At 37.6% G+C, this 22,926-nt stretch overlaps 1 protein-coding gene across 7 annotated transcripts in view; it reads right to left on the bottom strand.

Moving 5' to 3' along the window:
* KLHL2 (kelch like family member 2) overlaps nucleotides 1-22,926 on the bottom strand; it is a 117,801-nt gene that overhangs the window by 73,154 nt on the left and 21,721 nt on the right. For 6 of the 7 annotated variants that reach the window (XM_047090399.1, XM_047090397.1, XM_047090398.1 and 3 more), the window contains exon 3: nucleotides 20,283-20,389. In XM_047090399.1, coding sequence (XP_046946355.1) covers nucleotides 20,283-20,389 — 107 coding nt within the window. Of the gene's footprint in view, nucleotides 1-20,282; nucleotides 20,390-22,926 lie in introns of those variants that run through there. The other variant, XM_047090402.1, reaches the window with a different exon arrangement.

Raw genomic sequence — 22,926 nt, 5'->3', positions numbered from 1 at the left:
TGTAAAAGTTTATGGACATATCTCTGAATAGGAACATTTCCATCTCAAGGACCTTTAATTAAGACTCCAGAAATCCAGCACAAACTGGTAACTTTATTTATCCATTCTAAAGTTCTAAAAAGTGAATAGGTTGAGATGGCAAACCCTAAGATCTGTTTCAATACAAAAATCCTATGATTCTAACTTCAGTTACTGTTCAGCATATAAAAATATTTGGAAAAAAAAAACATAAAAACAAAGAATCTTTACTGTGCTGAAACCTTAAGAAGTGAATGACAAATTTATAGCTACATTTAATAAATAAATTTTATTCCATTACTTTCTTTTTTTTTTTTTTTTTTTTTTTTTTAAATGTTTATTTATTTTTGGGACAGAGAGAGACAGAGCATGAACGGGGGAGGAGCAGAGAGAGAGGGAGACACAGAATCAGAAACAGGCTCCAGGCTCTGAGCCATCAGCCCAGAGCCTGACGCGGGGCTCGAACTCCCGGACCGCGAGATCGTGACCTGGCTGAAGTCGGACGCTTAACCGACTGCGCCACCCAGGCGCCCCTATTCCATTACTTTCAAGTTCACATGTATTCTAATCATTATTCTAATCATGTATTTGCCATTAGTCCTGGGTTACAAAGAAGCTACTGACACACAGGTATTTTCATTCTGGCAACCTGTCCTGGATGCCCCTGCCAGTCACTCCCTATGATGGTCATGGTGCATAACTCCCCAATTCTACCAATAATAAGAGGCAAACATGGTAACTGCATTCCCCTGACAGTTTTGGTCTAGTTTGAGTAACTTCTGGGAAAGTTCTACTAGACCCTAAAGGGGAGAAAAAAAGAAAAAGCAATCCCTCTCCTTCCTTGAGATGTTGGGTTCACTCTGATAGGCATCTTGCATTCATGAGGGGTAGCAACCTTGGTATAAAATTTTTACTGAGGCTAGCAGACAGTGAGACAGAAGAAAGCAAACCCTTCATGAAATCTTTCAGCTGCAGATCTGACCATGCCTGGTGTCCAGCCTACTTTCCAGTTATGAGAGAAGAGATTTCCTTACTATTTAAACCAGTTTAAGTACAGTTTCTGTTATGTGCAGACTAAAGCATCCTAACTTAGGCTCTTAATACACAAGACCCTATTTAATTCTCTTCACAGCAGTCAATAATATCAGAAATTATCTTTTCTTTGCATTTACTCTGTCTAGCCTTTCTTCCTCTTCCAATGACAATCGTGAGGAAGAGGGGAGAGGGAGGACAGAGAAAGGGGAAGAGTGCAGGAAAAACGCTTCCCCTATAGTAGCTGGAGAGAAAGAGTGAAAAATGCTCATGGGGAAATGAACAAGAAATCTGTTCTCCAAAACTATTGATGGGAAGAAAGGCGAGGGTTTCAATACCACCAGGATTCAATAAACCGTAAAATGCAGAGTCTCAAGTTTCAGAGCTCAGTGCCTGGCAGTGCTCTGGTGAGGAAGCAGGACTAATCCTCAGGAGCAGGCAACAGGATGTGAAGGGTCCACGTGCCACATAGGAAGAAGTGGTTCCCCTGTTTGGAGAGCATTTGGTAGAGATCATACAGCCTCCCCACAGGCAAAGGTCCCAGCAGACCCTGGAGAGCAGCCGTGTTTGCTGACAAACATATTGGGACAAAGACACCAGAGTGTGGTGAAACCAAGTGCCGGCTGTGTGTTGTGATTTGCCAAAATCTCTGAACCTCTGCCACTGCACGATCACACAAACCTTTTCAGAGGCAAGCCAGCACTTGGCCATTGCTCACCGAGACCCTCCCTCAGGGAGTCAGGACAGGACTAAGCCACAGGGGTCTCTGAAGTGTGAGGTTTTGAAACACAACCCAATCTGAGATAAAACTCTGGAGGGAGGTGCCGCCTGGCAGACTGACAGTTTGGACATGGACAGAAGCTTGACCCAAAGGAGGGGTGCTTGATCGCGGGTAGGCGAGAGCGCAAAGTTCCTGTGACAGAGACTAGGGAGCTGGGTGAGGCCATTTCCACCTCTCCCGCGCACCCATAAACTCACCACACTAATCCACCCCAGTAAGCTAAGCAGTGCCACCTTGTGGGGAACGAGGCCATTACACCAAGCCCCACCCAACTGTGCCCTCCAAGCACACCCCTAGAAGACCAGGACAAGTCCCTCCACCTGCATAGTGTACAGACTATAGAGGACTTCATAGTTTCAGTTCTAGGGAAAACTGGATATAACTTCATTTGGGTTTCATTCTGTTTCCTGGTTCATTTATTTGTTCATTTTTTTTTTCTTTTTGCTTCTGTTTTTGTTTAACTTGGTTTTGTTGGTTTTCTGTTTCTTTTCTTTTCCTTCTCCTGGATACAGAAAGAGAAAAATCTATTCTTCTTTTCTTTTTCTTTTCTTTTTCTTTTTTTTCCATTTTTATAAAATCCTTTTTACTTTATTGTTTTAAATTTTTTATTCTACCTAATTTTCTGTATTTCATTTTACTCTATTTTATTACGTAATTCTTTTAATTTTCTAATTTTTCTCACCTTTTTTTCCCTTTTCTTTCTTTTCTTTCCCTTTTTGTCTATTCTATCAAGCTTCTTTCAGCAAGCAGACCAAACTAGGATCTAGCTTCCTCTATTTGATTTTTTGTTTTGTTTCTAATTTTTTAATTTTAATTTTTAATTTTATTAATTTTTTTCTTCCTCCAAAATGACAAAATGAAAGAATTCATCCCAAAGAAAGAACAGAAAGAAATGACAGCTAGGGGCTTAATCAACACAGATATAAGCAAGATGTCTGAACTAGAGTTTAGAACCACCATAATAAGAATACTAGCTGGGGTTGAAAAATGTATAGATTCCCTTTCTGTGGAGATGAAAGAAGTAAAATCTAGTCAGGACACAATTAAAAATGCTACAACCGATGTGCAATCTCGAATGCATATGGATGCCATGGTGGCAAGGATGGACGAAGCAGAGCAGCAAATCAGGAACACAGAAGACAAGATTACGGAGAATGAAGCAGAAAAAAAGAGGGAAACAAAAGCAGAAGAGCACAAGACTTAGAGAACTTAGTGACTTTTATATTTGAAAAGTAGGAGTCCCAGAAGATGGAAGAGAGAGAAAAAAGGGACAGAAGGTTTATGTGAGCAATTTATAGCAGAAAACTTTACTAATCTAGGGAAGGACACAGACATCAAAATCCAGGAAGCACAGAGAACTCCCATTAGATTTAACAAAAACCAACCATCACCAAGGCATATCATAGTCAAATATACAAAATACACAGACAAAAAAAGACTTATGAAATACCAGCAAGGGAAAAAAGTCCTGAACCTACAAGGGAAGACACATCAGGTTCACAGCAGACCTATCCACAGAAACTTGGCAGGCCAGAAAAGACTGGCAAGATATATTCAACGTGCTGAATTGAAAAAGTATGCAGCCAAGAATTTATCTGGCAAGGCTGTCATTCAAAATAGAAGGAGAGATAAAGTTTACTAGACAAACAAAAACTAAGGGAGTTCTGACCACTAAACCAGCCCTGCAAGAAATTTTAAGGTGGACTCTCTAAGGGGAGAAAAGACAAAACAAAGACTAGAAAGGTCCAGAGATCATCACCAGAAACACCAACTCTACAGGCAACACAATGGCACTAAATTCATATCTTTCACTACTCACTCTAAATGTCGATGGACTAAATGCTCCAATCAAAAGACACTGGGTATCAGAATGGATAAGAAAACAAGACTCATCTATATACTGCTAAAAAAGAGACTCATTTTAGATCTAAATACACTTGCAGATTGAAAGTTAAGGGGATGGAGAATAATCTATCATGCTAACAGTCACCAAAAGAAAGGTGCAGTAGTCATCCTTGTATCAGATAATCTGGACTTTAAAATAAAAACTATAACAGATGAAGAAGGACACTATATCATAATTAAGGGGTCTATCCACCAAGAAGACCTAACAATTGTAAATATTTATTCTTCCAATGTGAAAGCACCCAAATATATAAATCAATCACAAAAATAAAGAAACTCATTGATAATAATACCATAATAGTAGGGGACTTCAACACCCCACTTACAGCAACGGACAAATCATCTAAGCAGAAAATCAACAAGGAAACAATGGCTTTGAATGACACACTGGACCAGACAGACTTAACAGATACATTCATCCTAAAGCAGGAGAATGCACATTCTTCTTGAGTGTACATGGAACATTCTCTAGAACAGATAGCATATTGGGACACAAATCAGCCATCAATAAGTACAAAAAGATTGAGATCATACTGTGCATATTTTCAGACCACAATGCTATGAAACTCGAAATCAACCACAAGAAAAAATTTGGAAAGACCATGAATACTTGGAGATAAAATAACATCCTACTAAAGAATGGGAACTCTTTCAGAGGAGCCAGGATAGCGGAACAGCATGGAAGTTTTTTTGTGTGTCTCGCATCCATGAAATACAGCCAGACCAACACTAAATCCTCCTACACACCTAGAAAACTGATTGGAGGATTAACACAACAGTCTGCACAACCTGAACCACAGAATTCAGCAGGTACACAGCACGGAGAGGTGGACTTGGGGAGCGAGAAGGCACAGGAAGGGAGGTGCTTTTGCAAGTGGAGAGAGGATGGAGACTGGGGGTGTGGGGGGCAATACGGGAAAAGCACCCCTCCCCAAAAGCAGCTGGAGAGAAAGTGGAAAACTGGAAACAGCTGCAGGGACTAAACTAAAAAGGGAGTAAGGAGAAAGGAGAGGGTTTAAATTCCATTAAGACTGTAAACAAGGGGAACACAAAGCCTGCAACTCCTCAGCTCAATACCTGGTGGTACTCTGGTGAGAAGGGCAAATCCCCAGGAACAGAGTGGGGTCCGGGAGGTTCTTGGGCCACACGGGGAAAAGTGGTTCCACTGCTGGAAGGACATTTGGTAGAGACTATTGAAGCCACCTGGTCCCAGCAGACTCCAGAAAACAGCCACATTCGCTGGTGCTGGAACAAGGTCGTTAAGGGTGAAGCCTGGTGCTAGATATATGTTGTGATTTTCCATAACCCCTGAAAAGCTGCTGCTACACTATCTCGTGAACTTTTTCTGGGGCGGGTTGGAACCTGGCCACAGTCTCTGGGCACCGGCAGCAGCACGGTCCAGAAAGCATTCCGGGGTGCAGCCAACATTCAGCCATTGCTTGGTGAGACCCTCCCACAGAGGGGCAAAATGGGTCAAAGCCACAGTCCTTCAGAAGTAACGGACTGGGGAAAACAGCCGCATCTGAGACAAAACTCGGGAGAGAGGTACTGCCTGGGGCCTGGTCACCGACAGTGAAGAAGCAGGGAGTGGACTAAAGGTGAAGACAGAGGACGGGTGCACGATTGCTGATCAGAGAGAACAGAGTTCCCATACTAGAGACGGGGTAGCTGGGTGACGCCATTTTCACCACTACTGCACATACGCATAGACACCTACGAGCGCTAAAACCATCCACCCCAGTAGGCTAGCAGCGCCATCAAGTGGAGAACAGTCTTTACACTGAGCCCCGCCCAACTGGGCCAACCTCGCTCTTCAAGAACACAAGTCTCACTGCCTACTTAGTTTATGGACTATAAAGCGCTACATAGACTGACTTCTAGGGGAAAACGAAGTAATTTCAGTCCTATTTCAATCTGTTAGCAGGTCCATCTATTCAATTTTCTTTCCTTTTTTTCTCCTTTACACTATTCTTTTTCTTGAATACAGAAAGGGAAAAAATTCATTTTTATTTTCAATTTTTTATTAAAAATATTTTTAATTTTTTTTACTATTTTTATAATATTTATTTTATATTTATTTATTTATATATATATTTATATATATTTATATATATATAAATATATATATTTATATTTATAAATATAAAATATTTATATATATATATTTATAAATATAAAATATTTATATTTTATACATATATATAAATATATATATTTATTTATAAATATAAAATATTATTTATAAATATAAAATATAATATTTATAAATATTTATTTTATAATATTTATAATATTTTTCTTTTGTGTCAATTTTTTCAAATTCTATCTTACTTCCATCATTCTATTTTTGTCTACTTCAGTGTATTCACCTTCTCAAATTTTCAAACGATTTCCTTTTTTTTTTCTCTTTTTCATTTCTATTCTTTTTCTTGAATTCAGAAAAACTTCATTTTTACTTTCAATTGCAACTAAAAATATTTTCCTTTAATTTTTTACTATATTTTTTGCTTTTATATAAATTTTTTCAAATTCTATTTTACTTCCATCATTTTATTTTAGACTCCCACTACTTTGAAAAGTGTATTCACTTTTTAAAACGATTTCCTTTTTTCTTCTTTTTCTTTTCTTTTTCTTAAACAGAAAGAGAAAAATTCATTTTTATTTTGAATTATTAAAAATATTTTTTATTTTTTTCTACTATATTCTTTACTTTTGTGTAAATCTTTTTAAACTCTATTTTACTCCCATCATCTCATTTTAGTCTACTTGAGTGTATTCATTTTTTCAAATTCTCAATTTCCTTTTTTTTCTTCCCCCTTTTTTTCTCTAATCTGTCAAACCACTTTCAACACCCAGACCAAATCACACCTACGATCTAGCATCATTTACTCGATTTTTTGTGTAGGTTTTTAATTTTTTAATTTTAATTTTTTAATTTTAATTTTTTAATTTTAATTTTTCTACCTTATTAATTCCTTTTCTCCCTTCAAAATCACAAAATGAAGGAATTCACCCCAAAGGAAAGAGCATGAAGAAACAACAGCCAGGGATTTAACCAACACAGATACAAGCAAGATGTCTGAACCAGAATTTAGAATCACGATAATAAGAATACTAGCTGCAGTCGAAAACAGATTAGAATCCCTTTCTGCAGAGATAAAAGAAGTAAAAAATAGAATGAAATTAAAAATGCTATAACTGAACTGCAATCATGGATGGATGCAGCCGTGGCAAGGATGGATGAGGCAGAACAGAGAATCAGTGATATAGAGGACAAACTTATAGAGAATAATGAGGCAGAAAAAAAGAGGGAGATGAAGGCAAAAGAGCATGATTTAAGAATTAGAGAAATCAGTGACTCATTAAAAAGGAACAACATCAGAATCATAGGGGTCCCAGAAGAGGAAGAGAGAGAAATAGGGGTAGAAGGGTTATGTGAGCAAATCATAGCAGAAAACTTTCCTAATCTGGGAAAAGACACAGACATCAAAATCCGGGAAGCACAGAGGACGACCCCCATTAGATTCAACAAAACCCAACCATCAACAAGGCATATCATCGTCAAGTTCACAAAATACTCAGGCAAGGAGAGAATCGTGAAGGCAGCAAGGGAAAAAAAGTCCCTAACCTACAAGGGAAGACAGATCAGGTTTGCAGCAGACCTATCCACAGAAACTTGGCGTGGCAGGATATATTCAATGTGCTGAATCAGAAAAATATGCAGCCAAGAATTCTTTACCCAGCAAGGCTGTCATTCAAAATAGAAGGAAAGATTAAAAGTTTCCCAAACAAAAATTAAAGGAGTTTGTGACCACTAAACCAGCCCTGCAAGAAATTTTAAGGGGGGGCTCTCTGAGGGGAGAAAAGATGAATACATATACATATATATAGCAACAAAGATTATAAAGGACCAGAAACACCACCAGAAAATCCAACTCCACAAGCATCATAATGGCAATGAATTCATATCTTTCAGTACTCACTCTAAACGTCAATGGACTCAATGTTCCAATCAAAAGACATAGGGTAACAGAATGGATAAGAAAACAAGATCCATCTATATGCTGTTTACAAAAGACCCACTTTAGACCTAAAGACACCTTCAGATTGAAAATAAGGGGATGGAGAACCATCTATCATGCTAATGGTCAACCAAAGAAAGTCAGAGTAGCCATACTTATATCACAAAATCTAGACTTTAAAATAAAGACTGTATCAAGAGATGCAGAAGGGCATTACATCATAATCAAGGGGGTCTATCCACCAAGACCTAACAATTGTAAACATTTATGCACCAAATATGGAAGCACCCAAATATATACATCAATGAATCACAAAGAAACTCATCAATACTAATACCATAATAGTAGGAGACTTTAATACCCCACTCACAACAATGGCCAGATCATCTAATCAAAAAATCAACAAGGAAACAATGGCCTTGAATGACACACTGGACCAGACGAACTTAACAGATATATTGAGAACATTTCATCCTAAAGCAGCAGAATATACATTCTTCTCCAGTGCACATGGAACGTTCTCCAGAATAGACCATATACTGGACACAAATCAGCCCTAAGTAAGTACAAAAAGATCGAGAGCATACAGTGCATATTTTCAGACCACAACGCTATCAAACTCGAAATCAACCACAAGAAAAATTTGAAAGGTAACAAATACTTGGAGACTGAAGAACGTCCTACTAAAGAATGAATGGGCTAACCAAGCAGTTTAAGAGGAAATTTAAAAGTATATGGAAGTCAATGAAAATGATAACACCAAAACCCAAAACCTTTGGGACGCAGCAAAGGCAGTCATAAGAGGAAAGTATATAGCAATCCAGGCCTTCCTAAAGAAGGAAGACAGATCTTAGATACATATCCTAACCTTACGCCTTAAGGAGCTGGAAAAAGAATAGCAAATAAAACCCCAAACCAGCAGAAAACAGAAAATAATAAAGATTAGAGCAGAAATTAATGCTATCGAAACCAAAAAAAAAAAAAAAAATACAGAACAGATCAATGAAACCAGATGCTGGTTCTTTGAAAGAATTAACAAAATTGATAAACCACTAGCCAGTTTGATCAAAAAGAAAAAGGAAAGGACCCAAATAAATAAAGTCAAGAATGAAACAGGAGAGATCACAACCAACACAGCAGAAATAAAAACAATAATAAGAGAATATTATGAGCAATTATATGCCAATAAAATGGGCAATCTGGAAGAAATGGACAAATTCCTAAAAGATATACACCACCAAAACTGAAACAGGAAGAAATAAAAAATTTGAACAGACCTATAACCAGTAAGGAAATCAAAGTAGTAATCAAAAATCTGCCAAAAAACAAGAGTCCGGGGCCAGATGGCTTTCCAGGGAAATTCTACCTAACATTTAAGGAAGAGTGAACACCTATTCTCTTGAAACTGTTCCAAAAAATAGAAATGGAAGGAAAACTTCCAAACTCTTTCTATGAAGCCAGCATTACGTTCATTCCAAAACCAGACAGAGATCCCACTAAGAAGGAGAACTATATAGACCAATTTCCCTGATGAACATGGATGCAAAAATCCTCAACAAAATATTAGCCAACTGGATCCAACAATACATTAAAAAATGTATTCATCACGACCAAGTGGGATTTATACCTGGGATGCAGGGTTGGTTCAATATCCACAAAACAATTAATGTGATTCATCACACCAATAAAAGAAAGGACAAGAGCCATATGATCCTCTCAACAGATGCAGAGAAAGCATGTGACAAAATACAGCACCCTTTCTTGATAAAAACCCTCAAGAAAGTAGGGATAGAAGGAGCATACCTTGAGATCATAAAAGCCATAGAAGAACGACCCAACACTAATATCATCCTCAATGGGGAAAAACTGAGAGCTTTCCCGTAACGTCAGGAACAAGACAGGGATGTCCACTCTTGCCACTGTTATTCAACATAGGATTGGAAGACTTAGCCTCTGCAATCAGACAACACAAAGAAATAAAAGGCATCCAAATTGGGCAGAAGGAGGTCAAACTTTCACTCTTTGCAGATGACATGATACTGTATATGGAATACCCAAAAGATTCCACAAAAAAAACTGTTAGAATTGATTCATGAATTCAGCAAAGTTGCAGGATATAAAATCAATGCACAGAAATCAGGTGCATTCCTATACACCAACAATGAAGTGACAGAAAGAGAAATCAAGGAATCGATCCCATTTACAGTTGCACCAAAAACCATAAAATACCTAGGAATAAATCTAACCAAAGAGGTGAAAAATCTATACACTGAAAATTATAGAAAGCTTATGAAAGAAAAGACACCAAAAAATGGAAAAAGATTCCCTGCTCCTGGATAGGAAGAACAAATACTGTTAACATGTCAATACTACCCAAAGCAATCTACATATTCAATGAAATCCCTATCAAAATAACACCAGCATTCTTCACAGAGCTACAACAAATAATCCTAAAATTTGTATGGAACCAGAAAAGACCCCGAATAGCCAAAGAGATCTTGAAAAAGAAAACCAAAGCTGGAGGCATCACAATCCCAGACTTCAAGCTATACTACAAAGCTGTAATCATCAAGACAGTATGGTACTGGCACAAGAACAGACACTCAGATCAATGGAACAGAATAGAGAACCCAGAAATGGACCCAAAAACGTATGGCCAACTAATCTTTGACAAAGCAGGAAAGACTATCCAATGGAATAAAGACAGTCTCTTCAGCAAGTGGTGTTGGGAAAACTGGACAGCAACATGCAGAAGAATGAACCCGGACCACTTTCTTACACCATACACAAAAATAAACTCAAAATGGATGAAAGACCTCATCTTTGATCTTGGCCACAGCAACTTCTTACTCAACACGTCTCCGGAGGCAAGGGAAACAAAAGCAAAAATGAACTACTGGGACCTCATCAAAATAAAAAGCTTCTGCACAGCGAAGGAAACAATCAACAAAACTAAAAGGTAACTGACAGAATGGGAGAAGATATTTGCAAATGACATATCAGATAAAGGGTTAGTATCCAAAATCTACAAAGAACTTATCAAACTCAACACCCAAAAAACAAATAATCCAGTGAAGAAATGTGCAAAAGACATGAATAGACACTTCTCCAAGGAAGACACAGATGGCCAATGGACACATGAAAAAATGCTCAACATCACTCACCATCAGGGAAATACAAAGCAGAACCACAATGAGATACCACCTTACACCTGTCAGAATGGCTAACATTAACAACTCAGGCAACAACAGATGTTGGCGAGGATGCGGACAAAGAGGATCTCTTTTGCATTGTTGGTGGGAATGCAAGCTGGTGCAGCCACTCTGGAAAACAGGTTCCTCAAAAAACTAAAAATGGAGCTACCCTACAACCCAGCATTGCACTACTAGGCATTTATCCAAGGGATACAGGTGTGCTGTTTTGAAGGGACACATGCAACCCCCATGTTTATAGCAGCACTATCAACAATATACAAAGTATGGAAAGAGCCCAAATGTCCATCGATGGATGAATGGATAAAGAAAATGTGATATATATATTAAATGGAGTATTACTCGGCAATCGAAAAGAATGAAATCTTGCCATTTGCAACCACGTGGATGGAACTGGAAGGTATGCTAAGTGAAACTAGTCAGAGAAAGACAAAAATCATATGACTTAACTCATATGAGGACTTTAAGAGACAAAACAGATGAACATAAGGGAAGGGAAACAAAAATAATATAAAAACAGGGAGGGGGACAAAACAGAAGAGACTCATAAATATGAAGAACAAACTGAGGGTTACACAAGTGATTGTGAGAGGGGGGATGGGCTAAATGGGTAAGGGGCATTAAGGAGTCTACTCCCGAAATTATTGTTGCACTATATGCTAACTAATTTGGATGTAAATTTTAAGAAATAAAAAATCAAATTAAAAAAAAGAAAAAGTACATGGAAGCCAATGAAAGTGAAAACACGAAAACCCCAAACTCTGGGACACAGCAAAGGAGGTCATAAGAGGGAGGTATATAGCAATCAGGTCTTCTTAAAGAAGGAAGAAAGGTCTCAAATACACAACCTAACCTTACACCTAAAAGAGCTGGAAAAAGAGCAGCAAATAAAGCCCAAAATCAGCAGAAAATGGGAAATAATGAAGATTAAAGCAGAAATCAGTAATGTATATTTAAAAAAAAAAAAAAAACAGTTGAACAGATCAATGAAACCAGGAGCTGGTTCTCTGAAAGAATTAACAAAAGTCATAAACCCCTAGCCAGTTTCATCAAAAAGAACAGGGAAAGGACCCAAATATATAAGATCAAGAGTTAAAGAGGGGTGATCACAACCAACACCACAGAAATACAAACAATAATAATAAAATATGAGCAACTATATGCCAACACATTTGGCAATCGGGAACAAACAGAAAAATTCCTAAAAACATATAAACTACCAAAACTGAGATAGGAGGTAGAAAATTTGAACAGACTCACATTCAGTAAAGAAATTGAATCAGTAATCAAAATCTCCCAACAAACAAGAGTCCAGGGCCAGATGGCTTTCCAGGGGAATTCTACCAAACATTTAAAGAAGAGTTAGCACCTATTCTTTTGAAGCTGTTCCAAAAAATAGAATGGAAGCAAAAACTTCCAAATTCAGTCTATGCAGCCAGCATTACCTTGATTCCAAAACCTGACAAAGACTCCACTAAAAAGGAGAACTACAGACCAATTTCCCTGATGAACATGGATGCAAAAATTCCCAACTAGAACTAGCCAACAATACATTAAAAGAATTATTCACCAGGATCAAGTGGGATTTATTCCTAGGATTCAGGTCTGGTTCGTATCTGCAAATCAGTGTGATATATCACGTTAATAAAAGAAAGGATAAGAGGGGCGCCTGGGTGGCGCAGTCGGTTAAGCGTCCGACTTCAGCCAGGTCACGATCTCGCGGTCCGTGAGTTCGAGCCCCGCGTCGGGCTCTGGGCTGATGGCTCAGAGCCTGGAGCCTGTTTCCGATTCTGTGTCTCCCTCTCTCTGCCCCTCCCCCGTTCATGCTCTGTCTCTCTCTGTCCCAAAAATAAATAAACGTTGAAAAAAAAAATTAAAAAAAAAAAAAAGAAAGGATAAGAACCACATGATCCTCTCAATAGATGCAGAGAAAGCATTTGACAAAATACAGCATCCTTTCTTGATAACCCTTAAGTAGGAATAAAAGGATTATGCCTCAAGATCATAGAGGCCACTACAAAAGACCCACAGGTAATATCATCCTCAATGAGGAAAAACTGAGAGCTTTCCCCCTAAGGTCAGGAACACAACAAGGATGTCCATTCTCACCACTGTTATTCAACATAGTGTTGCAAGTCATAGCCTCAGCAATGAGACAACACAAAGAAATAAAAAGCATCCTAATGGGCAAAGAGGAAATCAAACTTTCACTCCTGGAGGACAACTTGATACTCTATGTGTAAAACCCAAAAGAGTCCACCAAAAAACTGCTAGAATTGATCCATGAATTCAGCAAAGTTGCAGAATATAAAATCAATGCAAAGAAATCAGCTCCATTCCCATACACCAATAATGAAGCAGCAGAAAAAGAAATCAAGGAATCAATCCCATTTATTGCACCAAAAACCATAAAATATCTAGGAATAAACCTGACCAAAGAGGTGAAAAATCTATACACTGAAAATTATAGAAAGCTTATGAAAGAAATTGAAGACACAAAAAATTAGAAAAACATTCCATGCTCATAGATTTGAAGAACAAATACTGTTAAAATGTCAATACCACCCAAAGCAAGCTACATATTCAATACAATCCCTATCAAAATAACACCAGCGTTCTTTTCTTCACAGAGCTACAACACATAATCCTAAAATTTGTATGGAACCAGAAAAGATCCCAAATAGCCAAAGCAATCCTGAAAAAGAAAACCAAAGCTGGAGGCATTATAATTCCATACTTCAAGCTGTATTACAAAGCTGTAATCATCAAGACAGTATGGTACTGGCACAAAAACAGACACTTAGATCAGTGGAGCAGAATACAGAACCCAGAAATGAACCCACAAATGTATGGCCAACTTTGGCAAAGCAGGAAAGAATATCCAATGGAATAAATGGGTGTTGGAAACACTGAACAGCAACATGCAGAAGAATGAACCTGGACTATTTTCTTACTCCATACACAAAAATAAACTCAAAATGGATGAAAGACCTAAACATGAGGCAGGAAACCATCAAAATCCTAGAGGAGAAAACAGGCAACAACCTCCTTCACAGTGGCCACAGCAACTTCTTACTTGACATGTCTCCAGAGGCAAGGGAAACAAAAGCAAAAATGAACTATTTGGACCTCTCTGCACAGTAAAGGAAACAATCAGCAAAACTAAAAGGCAGCCAACAGAATGAGAGAAGATATTTGCAAATGACATATCAGATAAAGGATTAGTATACAAAGTGTATAAAGAAATTGTCAAACTCAACACCAAAAACCATGTAATCCAGTGAAAAAATGGGCAAAAGACATAGACACTTTTCCAAAGAATACATCCAGATGTCTAACAGATACATGAAAAGATGCTCAACATCATTCATCATCAGGGAAATACAAATCAAAACCACAATGAGATACCACCTCACACCTGTCAGAATGGCTCACATTAACAACTCAGGCAACAACAGATGTTGGCAAGGATGCGGAGAGAGAGGATCTCTTTTGTACTGCTGGTGGGAATGCAAACTGGTGTAGGCACTCTGGAAAACAGTATGGAGTTTCCTCAAAAAATTAAAAATAGAACTACCTATAACCCAGCAATTGTACTGCTAGGTATTTATCCAAAGGATACAGGAGTGCTGTTTTGAAGGGGCACGTGCACCCCAATGTTTGTAGCAGTGATATTGACAATAGCCAAAGTATGGAAAGAGCCAAAATGTCCATCTACTGATGAATGGATAAAGATGTGGTATGTATGTACGTATGTGTGTGTATATATATATGTACACACATATATATATGTACGTATATATACACACACATACGTACATACATATGTAATGTACACACACACACACACACACACACACACAATGGAATATTACTCAGTGATCAAAAAGAATGAAATCTTGCCATCTGTAACAACATGGAAGGAATTAGAGCGTATTATGCTAAGCAAAATAAGTCAGAGAAAGACAAATATCATATGATTTCACTCACATGTAGAATTTAAGATACAAAACAGATGAACATAAGGGAAGGGAAGCAAAAATAATATAAAAACAGAGAGGGAGACAAACCATAAGAGACTCGTAAATACAGAGAACTGAGGGTTGCTGGAAGGGTGTTGGGTGGGGGAATGAACTACATGAGCAAGGGACATTAAGGAGGACACTTGCTGGGATGAGCACTGGGTGTTATATGTAAGTGACGAATCACTAAAATCTATTCCTGAAATCATTATTATACTATATGTTAACTAACTTGGATTTAAATTTAAAAAAAGTAAAATAAAATAGAAATCTCACTTGTTTATCATTCAAATGATAATCCACATTTTCCTATTCTACTCACCGAATCATGTTCAATATGACAAAAGAAATCATCAAAAAGCACAAAAGAGTAAAAACAAAAATCCAATTATTTCCTACTAGATGTCAGATATTTTAGCCTGGGGTACTAAATAGGCCTCAAATGTATTTGTAAGAGAAACAACATTTTAAATTCCACATTTATAAGAAACAAGTAATTGAAAAACACAAGAACTCAAATGATATATGCTTCCTTAAGTAAGAATTAAACCACCTGGCCTTGCTCTAAATAGGCCCATACTTCACAGAGTAAAATCCTGTGACTATATCACACAATTATTTTTCACCTCCTTTCTCTACCCAAATACTTGGAACTACAAAGAGTAACACAATTCTTTTTTAGGTAATAGAATTTGAATAAAAATTCCTCCTACAATTTATAGGAGATTAGAAACAAGGGCCAAAAAAGAACCTCTTCATGTTCCCCATTTCCTAATAGGTGAGGCCTAGGAAAACAAGAATAGGGTAACGACCTATGCCACTGCAATCACTTCTGATTACCCACCGAGCAGGAGAAAATAAATATACATAATGTACGATGGAATGGCAGCATGCAAAGGTCTACTGGTTGGCCTCGCTCTATTTTTTATAATAAAGTTTAACAGGGTTTCAGACCAAAAAACAAAAAACAAAACAAAAAGATACAAGGAATTCATATTCTAGCAAATCACAAAAAAAATCTATGTACGCTAAACCACCTACACCAAATCTCCTTATCTTCCTCACCTAATCTCTGACAAGTGATGGGCTATTCAGTGGATTCAAAAGTAGAAATGTACAAAGACTGCCAGAAAAGTGAATAGCATCTATTGCTAAAGAACCAAAAAGTCAGGGGCACCTGGGCAGCTCAGATGGTTAAGCGACCAACTTCAGCTCAGGTCATGATCTCAGCATTTCTCAGCCCACATGGGCTGACAGCTCGGAGCCTGGAGCCTGCTTCAGATTCTGTGTCTCCTTGTCTCTCTACCCCTCCCCTGCTCATGCCCTGTCTCTGTCTCTCTCTCTCTGTCTTTCTCTCTCCCTCTCAAAAATAAACATTAAAAAAAATCTTTTTTTAAGTCAAGCCAAATAAGTATATGAAAAGATGTTCAACATCATCACTCATTTGGGAATTGCAAATTAAAACTACAAGAGATGCCATTTTACACTCATTAGAATGACTACAATTAAAAAAAAAATAAAAGTAACAAGTGTTGATGGGGATGTGGAGAAATGGGAACCATCCTACATTAACAGTAGGAATGTAATATGATGCACCTTCAAAAACAGCATAGCAGTCACTGTTAAGTTTAAAGAAATTTACCATAAGACCCAGCAATTCCACTCCTAGGTATCTAATTCCATGAGAAATGAAAATAAATGTCCATGTAAACAATGGCACATGGATATTCACACCAGCATTATTCCCAACAGCCCAAAACTGAAATTAACCCATATGTCCATCAACTGGAGAATGGACAGCCAAAATGTGATACATCCATACAATTTTATCTATTTAGCAATAAAAAAGAACAAACTGATAATAAATACTATAACACAGAAGTAATTTACATACATAAACCCAAAATCATTAATGTGGGAATAAAAATGTTCCAAAACTGACTTATGGTGATGACCACTAAATACATTTACTAAAATTCACTGCCACTACACTGGAAATGTGTAAATTTCATAATATGTAAAATATGCATCAAAAAAGTTGTGAAAAAAAAACACAACTGAGGTATTCAATTCATTTTATATGAATCAGAAATTAACACAGTATCCCTATTTTGCATTTGTCTTAGTATACCGCAATCTAAAGTTTGACAACATGTAAAAGGTATATTAGACTAAAAAAAACAACAACAAAAAGAAAAAACAGGGAAAGTGAAATGTAGTTTAGGTCATAAGGTAAACAGAAAAGAAGACAAAGATATAACAAGATCTCCCATCTCTATTTAGCATGCATGTCTCTGGATACCTAAGGGTCAGGGAGATTGGAGACTCTAAGTGCTGCCTTTTGGAGGGAAAGGAAACTAACCTTGATCCTGCAGTTTTAAGTTACTTTGATCTTGCATTTTTAAGTTAATCACTATATATTTGTGTAGCTCTATAAAAAATAAAACATTTATCAAAAGAAATTCTAGTCTAAGCGTTCCTCAATCTTCTACTCTTACAAAATATAAGGACATTTAGAAATTTAGAGTAAAAGAAAAATAATGGATCATATGGTATTCTTATTTTTAATTTTTTGAGGAACCTCCATAGTGTTTTCCATAGTGGCTGCACCAATTTACATTTCCACCAGCAGTGTACAAAAGTTCCTTTTTTCCTACATCTTTGCTAACACTTGTTACTTCTTGTCCTTTTGATTCCAGCCATTCTGACAGGTGTGATTTGCATTTCCCTGATGATTAGTGATGTTGAGTACCATTTCATGTGTCTGTTGGCCATCAGTGGTCTTCTTTGGAAATGTCTATTCAGGTCCCTGCACATGTTTTACTGAATTATTTGGTTTTTGATATTGAGTTATAAAGGTTCTTTATATATTTTGGATTTACAAAAAAACAACAACAACAAAAAAAAAACACACCAAAAGCATTAATTCGAACAGATACATTTACCCCTATGTTTACTGCATTATTTACAACAGCCAAGATATAAAAGCAACCCAAATGGCCATCGATAGATGAATGGAAAAAGAACATCTGGTATACAATATTAGCTGTAAAAAAAGAATAAGATCTTGGTATTTGTACCACTATGGGTAGACCTAGAGGGTACCATGCTAAATGAAATAAGTCAGACAGAGAAAGATATATACCATAGGATATCATTTATATATGGTATCTAAAAAACAAAACAACAAACAAGCAGAAACAGACCCATAAATACAAAGAACATAAATAGACCCGTAAATACAAAAAACTTGCGGTCACCAGAGGGGAAAGGGGGGCAGGACAGGCAAAGGGAAGAAGGGGAGTTGGGGATACAGCTTCTAGTAAGGGAATAAGTTAAGAGGATAAAAGGTACAGCATAGGGAATGCAGTCAATGGTACTGTAATATCATAGTATGGTGACAGATGATGGCTACAGTTGTGGTGAGCACAGCATTAACATATAGAGATGCAGAATTACTATGCTGTACACCTGGAACTAATGTAACATTGTGTGTCTGCTATTCTTCAATTCAAATAATAATAACATAATTACTGCCAAAATTAATTATATATTTTCTATGGGCCAAGTAGAGTGCTAAGAAATTCATATATATGATCTGATTTAATTTTTATAAAAATCCCAGAAAGTGGGTAAAATTACCATCCTCCTTCTCCAGATGGGGAAACTGAAGCATAAGTTGATGATGTGAGTTTCCCATGGTTTCCAACAAGGAAATAGCAATAGCAATGTCATGTGAGAGAATGCCACCTACAGGGGACAGCCCTATACTAGGGAATTCCTAAGTTAGGCTGACACATTCCAGCCAGAACCTTCCTCTCATAAGCCTGGAGACTCTGTTTAGAACACTGTCCAGGGGAAATAAATAAGATGTAAGATGTAAACCATGAGACTGAAATGAACCCTAGGACATAAAAATCTGACTAGTCCCACATTATTAGTATTGACTTTTCAAATCAGCCTCAGCTAAAGGCACCCTCCCAACCTGGCTCACAGCCCCTCTGCTATCATTCCTACTACATTCTTGATTATTTAACTCCGTTCGGGAACAGCAAGGCTGCAACAGGCTGAATAGTGAGGGCCTTCCAGACTCTCCTCTACTCCCAAAACATTAAGCCCATCCTCTTCATGTGGCCTTCTGGACTCCTCTTCATTGGTGTGAACGCTTTAAACCTATCTGGCTTCAGGAAATGTCAGATCCCCCTCTCTCAGTGCTGTCCATCACAGCCCTCGCCATCTGCATCACTTCTTGGGCAACCAGATCTTCCATACTCTACTACGTACTTAAAGTGTGCGTATTGTTACTGGGGGTGGGAAGCACACTTACACTATTGTATGTTCCTGGAAGTATCTAAGCAAAATGTTAGGCACAAGAAATACTTCATGATTTCGAAAGTATGAATATCTTTTATTATTTGTGCTTTTTCATGTAACTATATTCGTATTCATAAGTGTTTTGTTTTGTTTTTTTAGAGAGAGAGCACACGAGGTGGGGAGGGGAAAGAGGGAAAGAAAGAGATCTTAAGCAGGCTCCACACTTAGTTAGTTGGAGTGGAGCCTGACACGGGGATTGGTCCCCCGACCCTGGGATGATGACCTGAGCCAAAATCAAGAGTAAGACACTCAACCAACTGAGCCCCCCAGACACCCCTGTATTTATAAGTATTTTGTTCGTTCTACCAATACTCTTAAGATTATAAGCTCACTGTTCTAATATATAACTTCATTTCTTTGTACAGTAATATATGTTTAATTTTTTTAAGAGAATGAGTGGGCAAGCATAAATTACTTTTTTTCCAGAAGTACTGAAGTCATTTTATATATTTTTAGTTACCTAAGTGACCACCATTTTTTTTATATATTCAAATCAAAGGACATTAAATAAACATCTCTTTATTCACTGTAAACAATCAACGAAACATATGTGAAAATCGTTTGGAAAAAAAAAATGGAAAAGAGTAAAAGCACTTTTCTTTTGCCAAAATAATCAAGTGCCAAAAGTTGTTATAATTGGCAGGCAAGTAAACTCAGCCAGTATATGTAGATGTAAATACAACGGGGCAAAACTAGCATAAAACTATGAGTATGTGAATATAATGCACATATACACACATGATTACAAAACCGAAAAACAACAGGGAGGAGGAATTTGAAACAAAGCAAGAGCGTTTACTTCCATTACAGTACTTCATTTCATAACAATAAAATGTTAATAAGAAAAGAAAATGTGGAAAGAAAAGCCCAGATCTGTATACGTTTGAAAAATACCCAGAACTAAGACATTTCATACCTGTAAACATGGCATGAAAATAAGGACTACAGGCAGCCAGCACCACTCTGTGAGCAGAGATCTCCATGTCTTCAGCCACAATTGTGACATCACACAGCAAGTTTTGACTGTTCACAAAGCAGAGAAAGAGAAAATTTTAATGATACTGATAATAAATGTATTCAGCATCCTGTGCTAAAATATTACAGTAAAAATTGCAACATATTACACTCTTCTGAAGTTGAGACTTTTAAAACTGCCATCCTTTACTTTAAAACAGAATTCCTTAAACGTGAAGCACACAGAAAACAGTCACAACAAAGACCCGACATGCATTGGGCCCTCACTCAGAATCCTAACTCTGTTCAACAGAGAAACCTTTCCCAACTTGATTAATGATTTCTCAACCTAAATAAATTACTGGCAGCAAACCATCAATGGATTGTAAAAGGAGAGGATGTTTGAATTAAGAACAGTTTGAATTAAGAAGTGGCAGATGGCAGTCTCACATTAAGATGAGACAAAATAAAATGTATGTAGAAAACCAAATTGGGTCAAAGTACCAAAAAAAAAAAAAAAAAGATATTTAAAATGATGCTGGGTCATCAAGCAAAGGTAAAACTATATTCAATTGCTCCCACTACTTGAAAGGCATAGAAGACATTTGAGGCTTAACTTAATCACAACATTTTACCAGTGCAAACTATCTCTTTTCTCAAAGCTGGAAAACATTACGTACAAAATTAAAAAGCATTTTGTTACCTTAAAACAAACCATTATTCAGCAAACATAATTATACCTCCCATTCTGAAACATCCATTTTGAGCCATTCAAAACCATACGGTGAACACTTTCTACATTCTACACAAACTGCTAGATGAGCTTCTCCCGCTAAATAAGAATGTCACAGGATATCTTTTTGGCACAAAGTGGTGCTGATGCTTATTCCAGAACAAGCAAGGAGGCTGCACTCTAAAACTGACCTTACTGGTAGTCGTGTCATTAATGACTGAAACAGGTGTGGTGAACCCAAAAGTCCTTTCCACACCTCACACACCCAAGCATGAATTTGTGTGTATCCCACACACAGGTCACACCTGGTCCCCTCCTCCACTATTCTATCTCCTACAAGGATGGCCTGCGGCCTGCTATAATTTTCTAGTAGCTCACAAGCAACATTTTCACATGAGCTTAACCAAATCCTTGAAGTTTTCCACTTTTCCACACTGCCTATTTCTGTAGAATTCACACCAAAAGTTTTTGGAGATCCTACTGGCATTGATTTTCCCTCCGGTCTAGGGGAAACTGTAAGAAAAAGGAGCACGGCAGCACTGGTGATAACTGTGCTCCAGAGCCTCCCTGCTGATGAGCCTGCTGTGTCCTTTAGAGCAAAGTATGGCTCATGGGTGTCAATTTAATGGCTCAGGATGCTGTATGAGACATCAGGTAGGTCCCACGTTAGAGTCGTGGAAGTTAGAGTCATCAAAGGTGGCATAAGGTCACTCTTTGTGATTCCTCCACTGTGAACACTGACAAAGTCTATGTCTGCTCTGAGAATATAAAAACCATACTGCAATTCTACGAATTCCATGGTTTCACAAGTAACCAGGGTGGGAAAATTCAGTGGTGTTTTCAGGAGGTTACTATGCAAGTGCTTTACCTGCATGTTTTATCTCATTTAGGACCCACCACAATCTTACGAGGTAGGTATTATTATGATTTTTACCCCCAAAATGTACAGCTGGGGAAGTCAAGGTTAAAGATGAACAATCGGCCTTAAGTCTCCACTTGTGGAATGCCAGGATTCAAATCCATGGAGTCTGGCTCCAAAGCCTTTTAACCACTACACAAAACCACCTGTGTGTTTTCAAGACTTGTTAAAGCTTGAATAAAACAGGGAATAAAAAGTATAAATCAAATAACACCAATCTATTATTTGACATACCATTTACTAGAAACAATTTTAAGTTCCGTATATAGTTTATAAAAGGCACAGTTTTAGTGGGGTTTTAGCACTACATCTACAAGAATATTTAGAAAGATCAAATTCAACAAAGCACTGCAAGATCATCTCTGACCTTAAGGAGTCCAGCAGAAAGGAATGACCGTGCCAAGATTACAGGATAAAGTAGAAAAAAATCACTGTAAAGGTGCTATGGGGAAGCATCTAAAGCAGACTGGGGGTGAGAAAAGTCTTCCTGCAGCTACTGACCTTAAGCTGAGTTTTATAAACAAGTAGGCATTAGCAGGATAGAGAAGGAGCAAGAGAGCTCCTAACAGAGACAACAGTATGTGCTACTGCATGGAGACGTGAGGCAGCACAGCACAATGGGGAACCCTGGAAAAAGGAAAGCAGAGAGAAAGAAGGGTGATCGAAGAGGAGGTCAGCAGAGTTGCACACAGTCTCTCAAGGACGGGGCCATCCAGGTTTTCCTACTATGGCCAGTGCATCTGGACACAACTCAAACATGAGTCAAGTACATTTTTATGCCGATTTTCCTTTTGTCAGTAGTAATCCTTCTTAGTGCTCTAGTTTCAAGATGGAACATAAGTGGAATTACACTTGGACACCCCAAAATCACATAATTAATTACATTTAGCTTCAATTACAATTACTTATTGATCAAAACCATCTAGCATAACACCTGCTGGCTGTCACATAATT

Source organism: Lynx rufus, unplaced genomic scaffold (assembly GCF_022079265.1).
Source record: "Lynx rufus isolate CCGP_SWC_20201006 ecotype Redwood Valley unplaced genomic scaffold, mLynRuf1.p SCAF_3, whole genome shotgun sequence".
Taxonomy (NCBI): Eukaryota; Metazoa; Chordata; class Mammalia; order Carnivora; family Felidae; genus Lynx; species Lynx rufus.
Note: the sequence above shows the minus strand (reverse complement) of the source record. Positions and strands in the feature narration are given on the sequence as shown.